The sequence below is a fragment of the Salmo salar genome, chromosome 09, assembly GCF_965601325.2.
Source record: "Salmo salar chromosome 09, fSalSal1, whole genome shotgun sequence".
NCBI lineage: Eukaryota > Metazoa > Chordata > Actinopteri > Salmoniformes > Salmonidae > Salmo > Salmo salar.
Genome location: NC_138299.1, coordinates 48,261,098 through 48,278,979, shown reverse-complemented (window position 1 = coordinate 48,278,979; position 17,882 = coordinate 48,261,098). Strand labels below are relative to the sequence as shown.

The 17,882-nt window shown below is 43.3% G+C and overlaps 2 protein-coding genes across 5 annotated transcripts in view; both read right to left on the bottom strand.

Annotated features, from left to right (window-relative positions):
* Window positions 1–1,335, bottom strand: part of LOC106611461 (DDB1- and CUL4-associated factor 5) — a 75,911-nt gene extending 74,576 nt beyond the window's left edge. Inside the window, exon 1 of one of the 2 annotated variants that reach the window (XM_082955815.1) lies at window positions 792–1,335. In XM_082955815.1, coding sequence (XP_082811941.1) covers window positions 792–999 — 208 coding nt within the window. In that variant the 5' untranslated portion in view covers window positions 1,000–1,335. The remainder of the gene's footprint in view (window positions 1–791) is intronic. The other variant, XM_014211675.3, reaches the window with a different exon arrangement.
* A 1,323-nt stretch (window positions 1,336–2,658) lies between these two features.
* LOC106611463 (phosphofurin acidic cluster sorting protein 2) overlaps window positions 2,659–17,882 on the bottom strand; it is a 127,134-nt gene continuing 111,910 nt past the window's right edge. For all 3 annotated transcript variants that reach the window (XM_014211677.3, XM_014211678.3, XM_045723735.2), the window contains 6 exons: window positions 11,126–11,168; window positions 10,971–11,013; window positions 10,538–10,673; window positions 6,983–7,203; window positions 6,520–6,633; window positions 2,659–6,275 (listed from right to left, as the gene is read on the bottom strand). In XM_014211677.3, the coding sequence (XP_014067152.1) occupies window positions 6,157–6,275; window positions 6,520–6,633; window positions 6,983–7,203; window positions 10,538–10,673; window positions 10,971–11,013; window positions 11,126–11,168 (676 nt within the window). In that variant the 3' untranslated portion in view covers window positions 2,659–6,156. The remainder of the gene's footprint in view (window positions 6,276–6,519; window positions 6,634–6,982; window positions 7,204–10,537; window positions 10,674–10,970; window positions 11,014–11,125; window positions 11,169–17,882) is intronic.

Genomic DNA, 17,882 nt, shown 5'->3' with positions numbered 1-17,882 from the left:
TGAAACACGGGACCAACACTTTAAATGTTGCGTCTATATTGATATTTCAACCTGCGTGTCGTGATCGCGTTTGGTGTAGGGGGGACAAAATATATTTGGGTACGGTGTTAACATGCTTTTTTATTTATCCAAATACGTGTACATAAAAATAGCATGTGTACACAACTAATTATTGCAGTAATGAGAAATTACAAAATAAATTGTCATTAATTGTAAATAAATTCGTTTTCAATGTTGTGTTAGGCTTTATCATTATTTGAGTGATGAGAATTTTTACAATGATAGTTGAGGTAAAACGTATAAAATCTGATCAATAAACAATTATGAAATATATAAATACAGATGCTAATCTTAGCTTTGGAAGAGTAATTATGGTGGAAACAGTATATTTTGGGGGGTCAAGTGTCAGTTTGGTGAGAATCAACCCTATAATCAAAGTTAGTAGCAGGAACGTAGTGTAGCTGACTAGCTGCTACAGTCATGTTGTGGTAACGTTAGCTTATCAGCTGGATAACATGCTAACGGTTAGGTTTTATTTGCTAGTTAGCCAAAATGATTGTCAGTTTTACACATGCAGGCTTGGCCTGTACATACCAGTCCTTTTTCCTGGTTCATAATTGACCATTTGCATGTTGACAATAGATGAATAGGGTGCAAAAAAAAGTGTATATTCGCCGTCCTAACCAACTATGCTTGATATCTGACGTGGTAGCTAGTTGGAATCTGTCAAACACCACTAGCTTCTCGGCTAGCAACTTCCATAACTAGTGATGGTCAATTCAACAACTTACCGGACACAAGGTATTCTCCTCCGTTGTTAGAAAACTCTATGGCGTTTACACACCCGAAATGTCCCAGCATATCCTTCTGGTAAAGGCTTGTGCATCCTGCCAACCGGAGTCTCTGAAACTCTTCCTTCATCAGCGGGTTGCCAAAAAGCCTTCTCTGAGACAGAAAGCCCACAGAGGACCGCATACCGCAACCCTTCACCTCCTTCATTTCGCCCCTGGAGCCGTTAGCTAGCTAGCTAGCCTGGTTAGCTAAAACACAGCAGAAAGATAGCTTGCGATTCCTCACCAACTTGTGCACTTTACATTTAGCCAATATTTGTGCGCTTCATTCAACCCCAAATTGTACATGTTTCCAAGTTCATATTTGCAATCTGTCCGTCTCTAACCTACGTTATGGAGAAGGGAGATATCCCCCGATCGTAATGCTGTTGATGTAGTAGCAGTGCCTTTTCCGTGTAGTCCCAGTCGCTTCCTGTTCCGCTCCTCTCCAGTCGCCACTAGTTACCAGTCCGCCACTAGTTAGTTACCAGTCCGCCACTAGTTAGTTACCAGTCCGCCACTAGTTAGTTACCAGTCCGCCACTAGTTAGTTACCAGTCCGCCACTAGTTAGTCATAAACCCGCTTATACAATTTATATTCTTAAAATGTGACATTAAACATTTTTCGAAGCATAGGATCTTATCTTTCATATCTGGGAGAAATCATTAAAAAATTTTAAAAAAGGGTAAATTGATAAACACCTTTATCGGGTTCCCACACGGCCTCATCTTTATGTTACAGAGGGACCAGCTGTGTTAATTAGCATGCTCCCAAACACCTGTGTGTAGTAACAGGCCGCCAAGAAAAACGTGTTGTCGGCTGCAGCTGTGATAAAGCTGGTTAATAAAACACTAAGTGTATATTTTGTATTTGTGAAATTATTTTGATGTGATATGAAAGTAAAAAGGACGTTGTTTCTAGAACCGTATCGCAATTAAGAATCGATTAATGTTTCGATAAAGTGTTTGGGATGCCAGAGCCAGTCTACATCTGAAAATAACATGTGGTCCTTGGACCTGAATCTACTTCCTGTCGGGTATGAAGGAAGTTAAGAGGTAGTTTCTTGAGCCAATGCTAACTAGCGTTAGCACTATGACGAGGTCTCAGATACCCATAGACTTTCAGTCATTGCGCTAACACTAGTTAGCAACTTCCTTCCTTCAAACCGCACATAGAGGCATAAAAATGCTATCCATGAGTTAATCTGACTGTGGGGGTAGATAAAGGAACCTCATTGCCAAAAATCTTGAAGTAAAGAGTACATATTGGGGCTAGCCTAACCTTAAATGAAGACACAAGCACATTTGTTTTCATTAACTTTTACGATAGTCAATATCTCGCATTAGTGGCTACTCACTGCTCTCAGGGCAGGTCTGCCGGTTTCGACTAACAGAAGTACATTTTCGTAGCAGGTTAGAAATAGGAACATTTTTTATGGGTAGTTAAAATGCCAAATTTGTCCCTGACGACTCGAACACATCTACAATTGCTACAACCAGGCTTGTCCTGAGAACAGTGTTGGTTTCTACTAATGGAATTCTGCCCACTTCAAGATCCTAGAACCGGCCCTCAGGACGTCCCAAACCAGCTGAACCATTCAAGACAATTAGACAGCTTTTACAAATTTGCCTCCCAAATAATACGCCTATATAGTTACCAGTCGTCACTAGTTACCAGTCGTCACTAGTTAGTCATAAACCCCGCCTATACAATTTATATTCTTAAAATGTGACATTAAACATTTTTCGAAGCATAGGATCTTATCTTTAATATCAGGGAGAATTCCTCCCAAATAATAAACCTATATAATTCGTCACTTGAACCATACACTGCACTTTCTTTTTTAATGATATCACATTTGGCAAAGTTGGCTTACCCTCATAATAAATTAAACATTACTGTCAATTGAATTTGCAGCAAAAAAACAAGATTCATATCACATTTAAATAAGTAAATCAAAAGCACACATTTTAGTCTAGTTTTTTATTCCCGACATTGGGATTACAGTGGTAGTCTTAAAAAAAAAAAAACAATTCAATATTTTAATAGGGGAACCTTCCATTCATTACAATCCATTTTCCCCAAGATAAACAGGACCATATTTATAACACAACTTTTTGCCCAAAGAAAGAAATACAAGTGTTGCCAGTTCAACAAAGCAAATGATTTACCCCGCTGTGAGGGAGCATGGCGTGCGTCCCAATATCTCCTTTCTCCAGAAATGTGCACTTGTTCACTTCCATTCATAAAATTGGAAAGGAAATTACTGGCATATGTAAACTCCCTCTAACGACCCATGCCTCCACCAATCCAACGCCTTTAGATTTGTGGGGAGTAGTGAATGAGTGCGCACTTCAGGAGGAAGGAGTGAGATAATTGGGACGTAACAACTGTATACCATAGGAGTTGTAGATTATTTGGAATAATACATTTCTCCTCTTGGTATACCGTGTAGGGGTGGGTAGGCAGAGAACCTCAACTTGGCAAGAATGGGTACCTGGCATCAACCTACTAAAAAGTTATTTAGTTTAGTTTATTACGGTCACACTTTCAAGCCTCGGTAACTATTTCATCGACGTATCAAAACGGGGGGGGGGGGGGGGGTACTTCTGTACGTCAAGAAGAAATAATCTTGGTAATGTTTACATTTTAGGCACACAATGAAATAGCTACTATAACAGTAGGCTATAATGTATTTCATAGTGTTATGATCAAATATCACCAAGGATTGAAATAACTAGTAACATTTTGACAAGGATTTGGTTGATGATACTTCAATAAATAAGGAGTCATTTGGTTGCTACAGTTGAAAGTTTCTCTAACTTGTGTAATATTAGTTGTGCCTGGTTGTTTTTAGAAACTGTTTTTAAATGAGTATTGAAATAGCACCAGTGTTTAACAGAGTGGAATCTGAGAGATCAAGCAAAAATAAGGACGATCTGATCTTATACAACAATGCAGTGCAGTTTTATTGTATGGCTTTAATGCACACATTTAAATTAGCGATACTATTTTTTTATTTATGTCTGTTCAGCTCAGAAATATGACAGATTACAATGCCTGTCTATGTGCCTTTTGTGAGCTACAGCTAGTTGGCATCAGTGGTCTATTCATTAGTGGTACACCGTTGCGAACAAGTTTCTTATTGGACAAGGTCACGTTGTCCCATCCCATCTTCATGAAGTAGTAGTAGTAGTAGTAGTAGTAGTAGTAGTAGATTATCATAAGGCGCAGGTAAGTAGCAAACTAAACAGAGTCATATACAGTGCCTTCGGAAAGTATTCAGACCCCTTGACTTTTCCCACATTTTGTTACGTTACAGCCTTATTCTGAAATTGATTAAATAAATACAAATCCTCAGCAATCTACACACAATACCCCATAATGACAAAGCGAAAACCGTTTTTTAAATTTTTTTATAAATGTTTGCTAATTTATATAAAACAGATACCTTATGTAAATAAGTATTTAGACCCTTTGCTATAATACTCTAAACTGAGCTCAGATGAATCCTGTTTCCATTGATCATCCTTGAGATGTTTCTACAACTTGATTGGAGTCCACCTGTGGTAAATTCAATTGATTGGACATAATTTAGAAAGACACACACCTGTCTATATAAGGTCCCACAGTTGACAGTGCATGTCAGAGCAAAAACCAAGTCGTGAGATTGAAGGAATAAGGCTGTAACATAACAAAATGTGGAAAAAGTCAAGAGGTCTGAATACTTTCCCGAATGTACTGCATTTAGAGAAGCTGGGCTTTTACAATTTGGAATATTATTCTAATCCTACATATTCAGTTGAATAGCATTATTTAAATATTCCGTAGGTAACGTTAATCGGGAGCTAACATGGCTGCTATAGAACGTTGACGTGTCATGTAAAATGTGTCAATGCAGAAACGTCAATGTCCCAACTCTCTAAACACACATGGCTCTGGGAGCAGGTAATGAGTGAGCTGCAGTCTGTCTAGTATTCTGCCTAGAAGATGTGTGGTTGCTGTGAGATAAAAAGAAAGGGTACAAGGACGGGACAGACGAGGGAGAGATGATAAAGGAGGACGGGATATGTTATCAGATATTCTCAGCTGGTGGCGCACCCATTGCTCCCTTTCAAAAGAAGGGAAGGTGAAAAAGAGGGTGAGAGAGAGAGAGAGAGAGAGAGAGAGAGAGAGAGAGAGAGAGAGAGAGAGATGCACTAACCATTAGATAGTGCAGGGTCAGTTCCATCTCAATTATGAGTTGTGTTTACATATAATTCATTGGATGTACAGGACATATACAGTATATTGTAGCCTGGGTATCAGTCTGTTTGTGCCATCATTCCACTCCTTGTCATTGCCAAACATATGACACAGAGTTAAAAAAGAGTGGAATAATAGCACAGAACAGGTCTGGATTTCAGGCTACAGTAAGTCTATTGTACATGTCAGTCTTCTTCCGATGAGTACAGAGGGTCTCAGTGGCCTACTACAACAACAGGAGCCACTGTCCTTAGGGGGAGTATTCATTAGTGCACAGTGTAGCAAACCGCAGTGCAACGGGAAAACGTTTAGCAACGAAATAGTTTTATTTTGGACAAATTCAGGTAGGTTCTTTTCCGGTTTTCCATTATGTTTGGTTCCTAATGAATACACCCCAGGACTCGGGGTATGCTAGAATGGTTTCAGTCCAGGATTCAGACCACTTCCTCCAAGGATGAGAAGATAAGTCATAATTTTTATGTGTTGTCCATCTTCCATCGTTTCAGGGCCTTTTGGTCACAAAGTTATCTTGTTAAATTGTGCCTGGCAAAGTGTTTGAAACAATCTATCTTTGCCACATTAAAAAAAAAAGCAAAGAGAGGGTGCCGAAATGTTACGCATCACTAGCTAGGAGTTTTTCAAACAATTTATTTAATTAGGTTTCCACTCGTCTTTTTCTTCTTCAAAAGTCTATAGAAAATCAGCAGGATTTAAAAAAAAAGCTTGGTGAGAATCAAATCTCCTTATGACAGCAATGCCTTGGGAACTTTTATAATAAACACAACAACAAACACAGAAGTATAAACAATAGGTAAATCTGGGGCTTAAATTAAGACAGTGAGGTTTGCAGATGTGTGTAGCCTGGTCCCAGATCTGTTTGTGCTGCCTTGCCAACGTTTGGCTTGACAATGACCATAAGAGTTGGAAAGAGCACAGATAGATCTGGGACCAGTCTAAGATGTGCGGGAGGGGGGTTGGCTATTATAAAAGCTATTGGCACATGAGGGAGGGGCCGTTGTCCTCTGTTTCCAGATGAGTCTCTATGGTAACGAGGCCGCTACTATGGTAACGCATCGCTTGTTAGTAAGGCCCTTTACTGTGTCCAAAGATCCCGATGGGGAAATGTTTGACGTGTGACGACCACTGTGCTGCCAACTGGAAAAACTTGACGTCATTCCACTCCACGCCGTCAATCAGCACTGGAAGAAAAAAATAGACAAAAAAAACTGATCTAGAAATAATCCCGAATCACAGAACCTTTTACAATTACAAGTTGTTACACTAAGCCTAGTTCATGGGTTATCTATGTAATAGCTGGATCAGATAAGACCTGTCAGCATCTGTTAAAGACAAGGTGGTCTAAAAGGAGACCGATGAAAACACAGACATGCTAATGTAACAAGACATTTGGTTGTCTTTGTGTCCAGCGATAAGGAGTCTTACCCCTCAGCATGGTCTGCTGGTGCTTGGCAGTGCAGATCAGTCGACTGATGCCATCGATCACCTGGCTCTTAGACTCCACATCCTTGTCTTTAGTCTTCTTTGGCAGGAATATTACTGAGAAGGATAGAGAGAACAGAAGAGTCATGATTCCTGACTTTAAGATGTGAATGCTAATCATCACAATAAACGTTGTTTTTCGAAAAGTTAGGATTTGGCCTAAAGTCAAGTTTTAGGATTTAGGCTTTACATTTCAAGATAATTGTGATTTCATTTATGTCTTTCCTATAGCTTTACTATCAGGATTAGAATATATACAGGAGTGAGTCCATTCATTAAAAGGGAGTGTTACAGAGAGACTCTACACTAGTGTGTCTTAGTGCAGCGGACCTTCATAAGGAGTGCTACGAGTCAACCCCAGGACTCATTCATAAAGATACAATATAACCATTTTATGTGCCCTCACCCTTCTTGTTCTTCTCCTTCATGACCACAGTCATGGACATGGCGGGCTGTGGCTGGGCCCCGGCCTGGGGGAGCCTGCTGACCTGCAGTGAGCGGAACGTACATTTCAGAGTGTTCTTAGAGGAAGACGAGTCCCTTTTCTCCACGTCTCTCTTCCTGTCAGCCGGGGAGGGAGCCACCCAGTAGTCCACCTGTAGTCCCATCAGCTCCCCCTGGGGAGAACTACAATACCCAGCAGAGAAAGAGAGACATGAGGAGAATAGTACGAGATGAAAAGGTAGAAAATCAAATGTTAGCTAAATGAACAATATGGAAGCCATAATCAGTCTATTCAACCCCCAGACAGTCATCTTCTCTACTCTTCTAGAAGGAGTCGTGATGGTGTACCTGTACACCTGAACCAGGTGTTGTGTCCGTGTGTTAGCTGTACCTGTACACCTGAACCAGGTGTTGTGTCCGTGTGTTACCTGTACCTGTACACCTGAACCAGGTGTTGTGTCCGAGTGTTAGCTGTACACCTGAACCAGGTGTTGTGTCCGTGTGTTACCTGTACACCTGAACCAGGTGTTGTGTCCGTGTGTTAGCTGTACACCTGAACCAGGTGTTGTGTCCGTGTGTTAGCTGTACACCTGAACCAGGTGTTGTGTCCGTGTGTTAGCTGTACACCTGAACCAGGTGTTGTGTCCGTGTGTTACCTGTACCTGTACACCTGAACCAGGTGTTGTGTCCGTGTGTTAGCTGTACCTGTACACCTGAACCAGGTGTTGTGTCCGTGTGTTAGCTGTACACCTGAACCAGGTGTTGTGTTAGCTGTACACCTGAACCAGGTGTTGTGTCCGTGTGTTAGCTGTACACCTGAACCAGGTGTTGTGTCCGTGTGTAAGCTGTACACCTGAACCAGGTGTTGTGTCCGTGTGTTAGCTGTACACCTGAACCAGGTGTTGTGTCCGTGTGTTAGCTGTACCTGTACACCTGAACCAGGTGTTGTGTCCGTGTGTTAGCTGTACACCTGAACCAGGTGTTGTGTCCGTGTGTTAGCTGTACACCTGAACCAGGTGTTGTGTCCGTGTGTTAGCTGTACACCTCAACCAGGTGTTGTGTCCGTGTGTTAACTGTACCTGTACACCTGAACCAGGTGTTGTGTCCGTGTGTTAACTGTACCTGTACACCTGAACCAGGTGTTGTGTCCGTGTGTTAGCTGTACACCTGAACCAGGTGTTGTGTCCGTGTGTTACCTGTACACCTGAACCAGGTGTTGTGTCCGTGTGTTAGCTGTACACCTGAACCAGGTGTTGTGTCCGTGTGTTACCTGTACACCTGAACCAGGTGTTGTGTCCGTGTGTTAGCTGTACACCTGAACCAGGTGTTGTGTCCGTGTGTTACCTGTACACCTGAACCAGGTGTTGTGTCCGTGTGTTACCTGTACACCTGAACCAGGTGTTGTGTCCGTGTGTTAACTGTACCTGTACACCTGAACCAGGTGTTGTGTCCGTGTGTTAGCTGTACACCTGAACCATGTGTTGTGTCCGTGTGTTACCTGTACACCTGAACCAGGTGTTGTGTCCGTGTGTTAGCTGTACACCTGAACCAGGTGTTGTGTCCGTGTGTTAGCTGTACACCTGAACCAGGTGTTGTGTCCGTGTGTTACCTGTACACCTTAACCAGGTGTTGTGTCCGTGTGTTACCTGTACACCTGAACCAGGTGTTGTGTCCGTGTGTTAACTGTACCTGTACACCTGAACCAGGTGTTGTGTCCGTGTGTTACCTGTACACCTGAACCAGGTGTTGTGTCCGTGTGTTAGCTGTACACCTGAACCAGGTGTTGTGTCCGTGTGTTACCTGTACACCTGAACCAGGTGTTGTGTCCGTGTGTTACCTGTACACCTGAACCAGGTGTTGTGTCCGTGTGTTACCTGTACACCTGAACCAGGTGTTGTGTCCGTGTGTTACCTGTACACCTGAACCAGGTGTTGTGTCCGTGTGTTACGCTGTACACCTGAACCAGGTGTTGTGTCCGTGTGTTACCTGTACACCTGAACCAGGTGTTGTGTCCGTGTGTTAGCTGTACACCTGAACCAGGTGTTGTGTCCGTGTGTTAGCTGTACACCTGAACCAGGTGTTGTGTCCGTGTGTTAGCTGTACACCTGAACCAGGTGTTGTGTCCGTGTGTTACCTGTACACCTGAACCAGGTGTTGTGTCCGTGTGTTACCTGTACACCTGAACCAGGTGTTGTGTCCGTGTGTTACCTGTACCTGTATGACCTGAACCAGGTGTTGTGTCCGTGTGTTAACTGTACCTGTACACCTGAACCAGGTGTTGTGTCCGTGTGTTACCTGTACACCTGAACCAGGTGTTGTGTCCGTGTGTTACCTGTACACCTGAACCAGGTGTTGTGTCCGTGTGTTAGCTGTACCTGATGCGCTGAACCAGGTGTTGTGTCCGTGTGTTACGCCTGTACACCTGAACCAGGTGTTGTGTCCGTGTGTTACCTGTACACCTGAACCAGGTGTTGTGTCCGTGTGTTAACTGTACCTGTACACCTGAACCAGGTGTTGTGTCCGTGTGTTACCTGTACACCTGAACCAGGTGTTGTGTCCGTGTGTTACCTGTACACCTGAACCAGGTGTTGTGTCCGTGTGTTAACTGTACACCTGAACCAGGTGTTGTGTCCGTGTGTTACCTGTACACCTGAACCAGGTTTTGTGTCCGTGTGTTACCTGTACACCTGAACCAGGTGTTGTGTCCGTGTGTTACCTGTACACCTGAACCAGGTGTTGTGTCCGTGTGTTAACTGTACCTGTACACCTGAACCAGGTGTTGTGTCCGTGTGTTACCTGTACACCTGAACCAGGTGTTGTGTCCGTGTGTTAACTGTACCTGTACACCTGAACCAGGTGTTGTGTCCGTGTGTTACCTGTACACCTGAACCAGGTGTTGTGTCCATGTCTTACCTGTACACCTGAACCAGGTGTTGTGTCCGTGTGTTACCTGTACACCTGAACCAGGTGTTGTGTCCGTGTGTTACCTGTACACCTGAACCAGGTGTTGTGTCCGTGTGTTACCTGTACACCTGAACCAGGTGTTGAGTCCGTGTGTTACCTGTACACCTGAACCAGGTGTTGTGTCCGTGTGTTACCTGTACACCTGAACCAGGTGTTGTGTCCGTGTGTTACCTGTACACCTGAACCAGGTGTTGTGTCCGTGTGTTAACTGTACACCTGAACCAGGTGTTGTGTCCGTGTGTTAACTGTACCTGTACACCTGAACCAGGTGTTGTGTCCGTGTGTTACCTGTACACCTGAACCAGGTGTTGTGTCCGTGTGTTACCTGTACACCTGAACCAGGTGTTGTGTCCGTGTGTTACCTGTACACCTGAACCAGGTGTTGTGTCCGTGTGTTAACTATACACCTGAACCAGGTGTTGTGTCCGTGTGTTACCTGTACACATGAACCAGGTGTTGTGTCCGTGTGTTACCTGTACACCTGAACCAGGTGTTGTGTCCGTGTGTTAACTGTACACCTGAACCAGGTGTTGTGTCCGTGTGTTAACTGTACCTGTATGAGCTGAAGCTTGTGTTGACAGAGGGGGAGGAGGGAGGGGTGGGCGTGGCTTCCTTCAGGGCGGGGGACACCTGAGGAGGGGTGGAGGACAGGAGGGTTGTCGCCATGGGAGCTGCATCGTCCGAGTCACCTGATAAATACACAGGGATTATCATCATCGGGCTACACAATACACAGAGGGTACAATTACAACAAGTGCCAGACTGACAGATTAAGATTAGGGGTCAGATGCCTGGACACAGAGTAAACCTAGATTAAATACACAGGATTAGGTTTAATTGGTGCTCAGGAAATCAGCCCTATAACTACAGTATCACATCCAAATGTTGGCATGAGAGTAGTACGTACAACGGGCATGTTGTTGGTACGCTGTAGCGCATTGGTTACTTTATTGTACTGACGTGAAAACCCACACCTCATGACTAACCTGATGTTGCTAAAGACTGTTCCACCAGTCCAACTTTCACCATCTGGGGAGTGAGTTCAGAGGTCAGGGGGGAAAGCATGGACACAATGATCAGGTTCAAGGATAAGAACGTATCCTTCTTTAGATTAATAAGTGGAAAGGGAAAAGCCACTTACCCCGATAAAGGGGATGAACTTCTGGCAAGAGTCCTCGTCTGGGCTGTAGTTCCAGGGGACAGACAGACAGGAGACGGGGGGGGGGGGGGGGGGGGGGGACAGGCACAGAGTGAGCATGTGCAGAAGTTCCAACCTATCAGGATGGAAGAGGGGATTGTCTAGAGGCTTATCTACTGAGACCAGAGGCTTTAACAACCCCATGATGGGTAGTAGGCTAGTGGCCAATCCTCAAAAAGGGCTTTAGTTGTTGAGACACCCCTACCTGAGGTAGATCAAAACACAACCTTGTTTTTTCACATCTCTTATGTCTCCCATTTATGAAACGGATGGTTGTGTAAAAATATTTTCCTGCAAAGGTGGTTCAACTGATCGCTATTCTGTGACACCCCGTAAACTCAAACAGTATATAATAATGCCTCGGGGGGGGGGGGGCACCTAAACACATTTTATTTAAATTCTTTATTTAACTAGGCAAGTCAGTTAAGAACAGATTCTTATTTACAATGACGGTCTACCGGGGAACAGTGGGTTAACTGCCTTGTTCAGTGGCAGAACAACAGATTTTTTACCTTGTCAGCTCGGGGATTCGATCTAGCAACCTTTCGGTTACTGGCCCAACACTCTAACCACTAGGCTACTCGCCGCCCCAAAATGTAACCCAATATTTCAGTTACACATGTTTTTTTTTTTTATGTTGTGGCCAGACAGTAATCAATGCCAACCATCCATAGTTAATATCATCCTACCTGACTTCCAAAGGAATATAAAGCAACATAGCCCATCTATAAATAGCCCAAACAACTACCGCTTCCCCTACTGTATTTATTTATTTATTTTGCTCCTTTGCACACCAGTATTTCTACTTTGCACACTCACCTACTGTCAAATCTACCATTACAGTGTTTTAATTGCTATATTGTATTTACATCGCCACCATGGCCTATTTATTGCCTTTACCTCCCTTATCTCACCTCATTTGCTCACATTGTATATAGACTTATTGTTCTACTGTATTATTGACTGTATGTTTGTTTTACTCCATGTGTAACTCTGTGTTGTTGTATGTGTCGAACTGCTTTGCTTTATCTTGGCCAGGTCGCAATTGTAAATGAGAACTTGTTCTCAACTTGCCTACCTGGTTAAATTAAGGTGAAATACATTTTCAAAATAAATAAATATGTAGGATGTGACCTGCAGGACTTTTCGCCACATTCAAAATAAATAAAAAAACATAGCTGTTGGTAAGATCTAAGGGCAGGTCTGTTTGTGACAGCCCTTTCACAGGTCTGTCCTTCACAACCAGACAACCAACCATTCCACTACTGCAGTATCCACAGACTCATTCAGGCTAAGATAACATTCCAGTAAGTCAATGGGTCTTCGTTGGCATGGAAGCTGCATCTGGCCTACAGCAAACTGTAGTAGTGGAAACTGATCGCCACACAGCCCCAATACCCAGCCAGTCCTACAGGAAGGATAACGGCCTTGTCGCTGCAGCTTGCCCAGACTGACCAGTTAGCTGTGTAACCTGGTCAGAACCCAGAACTACAACCACTACTGTTAGCTGTGTAACCTGGTCAGGCCCCAGAACTACAACCACTACTGTTAGCTGTGTAACCTGGTCAGGTCCCAGAACTACAACCACTACTGTTAGCTGTGTAACCTGGTCAGGCCCCAGAACTACAACCACTACTGTTAGCTGTGTAACCTGGTCAGACCCCAGAACTACAACCACTACTGTTAGCTGTGTAACCTGGTCAGGCCCCAGAACTACAACCCCTACTGTTAGCTGTGTAACCTGGTCAGACCCCAGAACTACAACCACTACTGTTAGCTGTGTAACCTGGTCAGGCCCCAGAGGGAGGGAGGGAGGGAGGGGCACATAAGGTCATGAAACCCAATATTACAAACTCTGGTATTGCTCAAATTCAGAAAACAAAGTAGTCAATCGCCTGCTCTACATACAGAAACAAACAGCATTAAGGATGCCTTAAAGCATCTTGGGAAATATAGACCTGTAAACACAGAGACACAAAAGGCAGTAATATAAATATATTTATGATGAATGTAAGCTTTACTTTTTTGTAGCTGTTCAATAGACAACTTTCCAAGTCAAATGTGCTCTCATTCAGCGCTGTAGGGTCCCTGCTTGACAAAAAATATATGTTTTTTTATGTAATTTGGCTCCAAGGAAATCAAGTGGGCTCAGACATCAAAATGACATTTTTTTGAGGGTCCATTATTCCATAAAGGATTTTGGATCTTTAGCCTCTAGTCTTGCAATTAAGTCAAAGGGGCAATCACAGACGATCTTTACATTTAGCCTCTAATCCAATATGGCATCAATAATCAAATATTGCTGCCATAATAACATTTGATGGAGGTTAAATCACCTGTAAATATGAATTTAGTAAATTAGGAATTTTTTCCACACTCATGCCTGTAAAGACTTGGTGTGAATCAATTTTATTCACCTCCTGTCCTCCTCATCTTAACCCTCTCTTGTCCAGATGGGTTAGGGCAGTGTGCAGTGTGATTGCGATTGCATCATCTGTGGCGCTATTGGGCGGTAAGCAAATTGGAGTGGGTCTTGGGTGTCAGGTAGGGTGGAGGTGATATGATCCTTGACTAGTCTCTCAAAGCACTTCATGATGACGGAAGTGAGTGCTACGGGGTGATAGTCATTTAGCTCAGTTACCTTCACTATCTTGGGAACAGGAACAATGGTGGACCTCTTGAAGCATGTGGGAACAGCAGACTGGGATAAGGATTGATTGAATATGTCCGTAAACACACCAGCCAGCTGGTCTGCGCAAGCTCTGAGGACGCGGCTAGGGATGCCGTCTGGGCCGGCAGCCTTACGAGGGTTAACACGTTTAAATGTTTTACTCACGTTGGCCGCGGTGAAGGAGAGCCCTCAGGCTTTGGTAGTGGGCCGTGTCAGTGGCACTGTATTGTTCTCAACGCGAGCAAAGAAGCTGTTAAGTTTGTCTGGGAGCAAGACTTCGGGGTCCGCGACGGGGCTGGTTTTCTTTTTGTAGTCCGTGATTGACTGTAGACCCTGCCACATACCTCTCGTGTCTGAGCCATTGAATTGCGACTCTACTTTGTGTCTCTATACTGACGCTTAGCTTGTTTGATTGCCTTGCGGAGGGAATAGCTACACTGTTTGTATTCGATCATGTTTCCAGTCGCCTTTCCCTGATTAAAAGCAGTGGTTCGCGCGTTCAGGTTTGCGCGAATGCTGCCATCCATCCACGGTTTCTGGTTGGGGAAGGTTTTAATAATCGCCGTAGGTACAACATCACCGATGCACTTGCTAATAAACTCGCTCACCGAATCAGCGTATACATCAATGTTGTTGTTTGACGCTATTTGGAACATATCCCAGTCCACGTGATCGAAGCAATCTTGAAGCGTGGAATCAGATTGGTTGGACCAGCGTTGAACAAACCTGAGCATGGGCGTTTGTTCCCGTCTATGGAGCCTGACCAGAAGACCGCTCCGTCTGCCCCTTCTGCGGCGCCGTTGTTTTTGGTCGCTTGCTGGGATTCGATCCATTGTCCTGGGTGGTGGTCCACACAAAGGATCCGCTTCGGGAAAGTCGTATTCCTGGTGGTAATGTTGGTAAGTTGACATTGCTCTTATATCCAATAGTTCCTCCCGGCTGTATGTAATAAAACTTAACATTTCCTGGGGTAACAATGTAAGAAACAAAAACTAAATACAGCAGAGTTTCCTAAGAATGCGAAGCGAGGCGGCCATCTCTGTCGGCACCGGAAGTTGTCTTCTTGGGTATGACGCTACAAGCTTGGCACGCCTGTATTTGGGGAGTTTCTCCCATTCTTGTCTGCAGATCCTCTCAAGCTCTGTCAGGTTGGATGGGGAGCGTCGCTGCACAGTTATTTTCAGGTCTCTCCAAGTCCGGGCTCTGACTGAGCCACTCAAGGACATCCAGAGACTTGTCCCGAACCCACTCCTGCGTTGTCTTGGCAGTGTGCTTAGAGTCGTTGTCCTGTTGGAAGGTGAACGTTCACCCTAGTCTGAGGTCCTGAGCGCTCTGGAGCAGGTTTTCTTCAAGGATCTCTCTGTCCTTTGCTCTGTTCATCTTTCCCTCGATCCCGACTAGTCTCCTAGTCTCCTAGTCTCCCAGTCCGTGCCGCTAAAAAACATCCCCACAGCATGATGCTGCCCGGAATGTAAAATAACAATATTAACCAGTTCTGTTCATCAAAATTCTGGGTATATTTTCCGGTTTTTGGTTCTGTTCCCTGAACCTGTCCCAACCCCTGCTAAAAACAACCCAGAATTAACAATGAGATTGTCTTAGTTCCTTTATAAATAGGAACAAAACTTTCTACAGTCATATCAGAATGTATGCATGGGAAATGTAATTAGCTTTATAAACAAATCTGTTTAAGCTAGAGATATCAATTTTTTGGGCAATTTATTTTGCATTTTGTGTGTCTCAATCCACCGCATCTGTCAACATCTGCAGCGAAAGGTGGCAGAGCTACAGTGCTGTTTGACTATGTGACATGAAAAAAACGTCTGTAGCTTCCGAACAGTTTGGGCTACACACTGATATTTTTTTGCTCTAGGATGCCCACAAGACTCGCCTGAAGGTAGCCCGGAACCAGTTTAAAAAAATGAATGGAAGAACTGCATATGTGGAAGTAGATTAGTGCCAAAAAAGGGTTAAATATGTGTCAAATTGTCATCTCTCAGATATCGTAATCCCATGCTAGGGGAAAGAGAAAGTCACATGATCATTAGTAAGTACTACTACTTGTATAGATGTAGGACCAATGTTAAACGGTGACTCTTCCAGATACAATTGAACACCAATAATTTTGGTTGTATAAATTTGGGGATTTGTCATAATCAACCACCTTTTGGGTTGTAGTCTTTGGCTTTAATTTGATTGAATCATTATTATTGTTGGGTATGTAATTGATGTACATGGAGGATCTTTACTTCAATGGTATCCAAGCCTCGAGTTTCATCAAATCATTTTAAAGTTCCAAAACAAATCCTGGACAAATAGTTTGACACGTTAAGATGCCCACCAATTCACAAAACATAAATGAATTAGTCAGAATAATGATCATATTTTCTTTGTGATTTAAAAAAAAAAAAAGATCTAACTAGGTATCCGCCGTTGGTCAGGTTTTCCTGTAGAACCACTACTAAAAATCTGATCCAATCATATGCCCCTATTGCTCCCTAAACAACCCAACCCCTGATTGGTGGCAGAGAAGGGAGGAGCAAGATATGCAGGCTGCACAGCCAATCACTGGCCAGCACCAAGCCATCCCATAATTTCTGCTGCAGTCAATTAGACACTACCATCACCACCACAGCAAAATCACAATGCACAGGGACATTCAGGGAAAGGCATGGCTAGCACCAGCTAAGCTAGGGAACAGACGTCCCTCAGCCCTTCCCACCCCACACCAGTGCAGCAAAGAGACTGAGCAGGAAAGAAATGCAATCTTCACGAGTATTCATACCCCTTGACTTATTCCACATTTTGTTTTTTGTTACAGCCTGAATTCAAAATTGAATAAATCATTTTCCCCCTCACCCATCTACACAAAATACCCCATAATGACAAAGTGAATACATGTTTTTAGAAACGTTAGCAAATTTATTGAGAATGAAATACAGAAATCTAATTTACACAAATATGCACACTCCTGAGTCAATACATGTTAGAATCCCCCTTGGCAGCGATTACAGCTGACTACAGTCTCTAAGAGCTTTGCACACCTGGATTGTTCAATATTTACCCATGATTCCTCAAGCTCTGTCAAACTGGTTGTTAATCATTTCCAGACAACCATTTAAGTATTGCTATAGATTTTCAAACAAATTTAAGTCAAAACTGTAACTAGGCCACTCAGGAACATTCAATGCCATCTCCTGGTAAACAACTCTACTGTATATTTGACCTTGTGTTTTAGGTTACTGTCCTGCTGAAAGGTGAATTCATCTCCCTGTGTCTGGTGGAAAGCAGACTGAACCAGGTTTTCCTCTAGGATTTTGCCTCCTTCCATTTCTTTTTTTTTATCCTGAAAAACTCCCAGTCCTTATCGATTACAAGGATACCCATAACATGATGCAGCTACCACCATGCTTGAAAAAAACGGCAGAGTGGTACTCAATAATGTGTTGTATTTGCAATTGCCCCAAACATAACACTTTTTATTCAGGACAAAAAGTGAATTGCTTTGCCACATTTTTTGCTGTATTACTTTTGTGCCTTATTGCAAACAGGATACATGTTATGGAATATTTTTATTCTGTACAGGCTTCCTTCTTTTCACTCTGTCATTTAGGTTAGTATTGTGGAGTAACTACAATGCTGTTGATCCATCCTCAGTTTTCTCCTATCACAGCCATTAAACTCTGTTACTGTTTTACAGTCACCATTAGCCTCATGGTGAAATCCCTGAGCAGTTTCCTTCCTCTCCGGTAACTGAGTTAGGAAGGACGTCTGTGTGTAGTGTCTGGGTGTATTGATACACCATCCAAAGTGTAATTAATAACTTCACCATGCTCAAAGGGATATTCAATGTCTGCTTTTTTTTTTAACCCATCTACCAATAAGTGCCCATCTTTGTGAGGCATTGGAAAACCTCCCTGGTCTTTGTCGTTAAATCTGTGTTTGAAATTCACTGCTCGACTACTAGTATTGTACACAGAGTGAGTCCATGCAACTTATTATGTGACTTGTTAAGCAAATTATTACTCC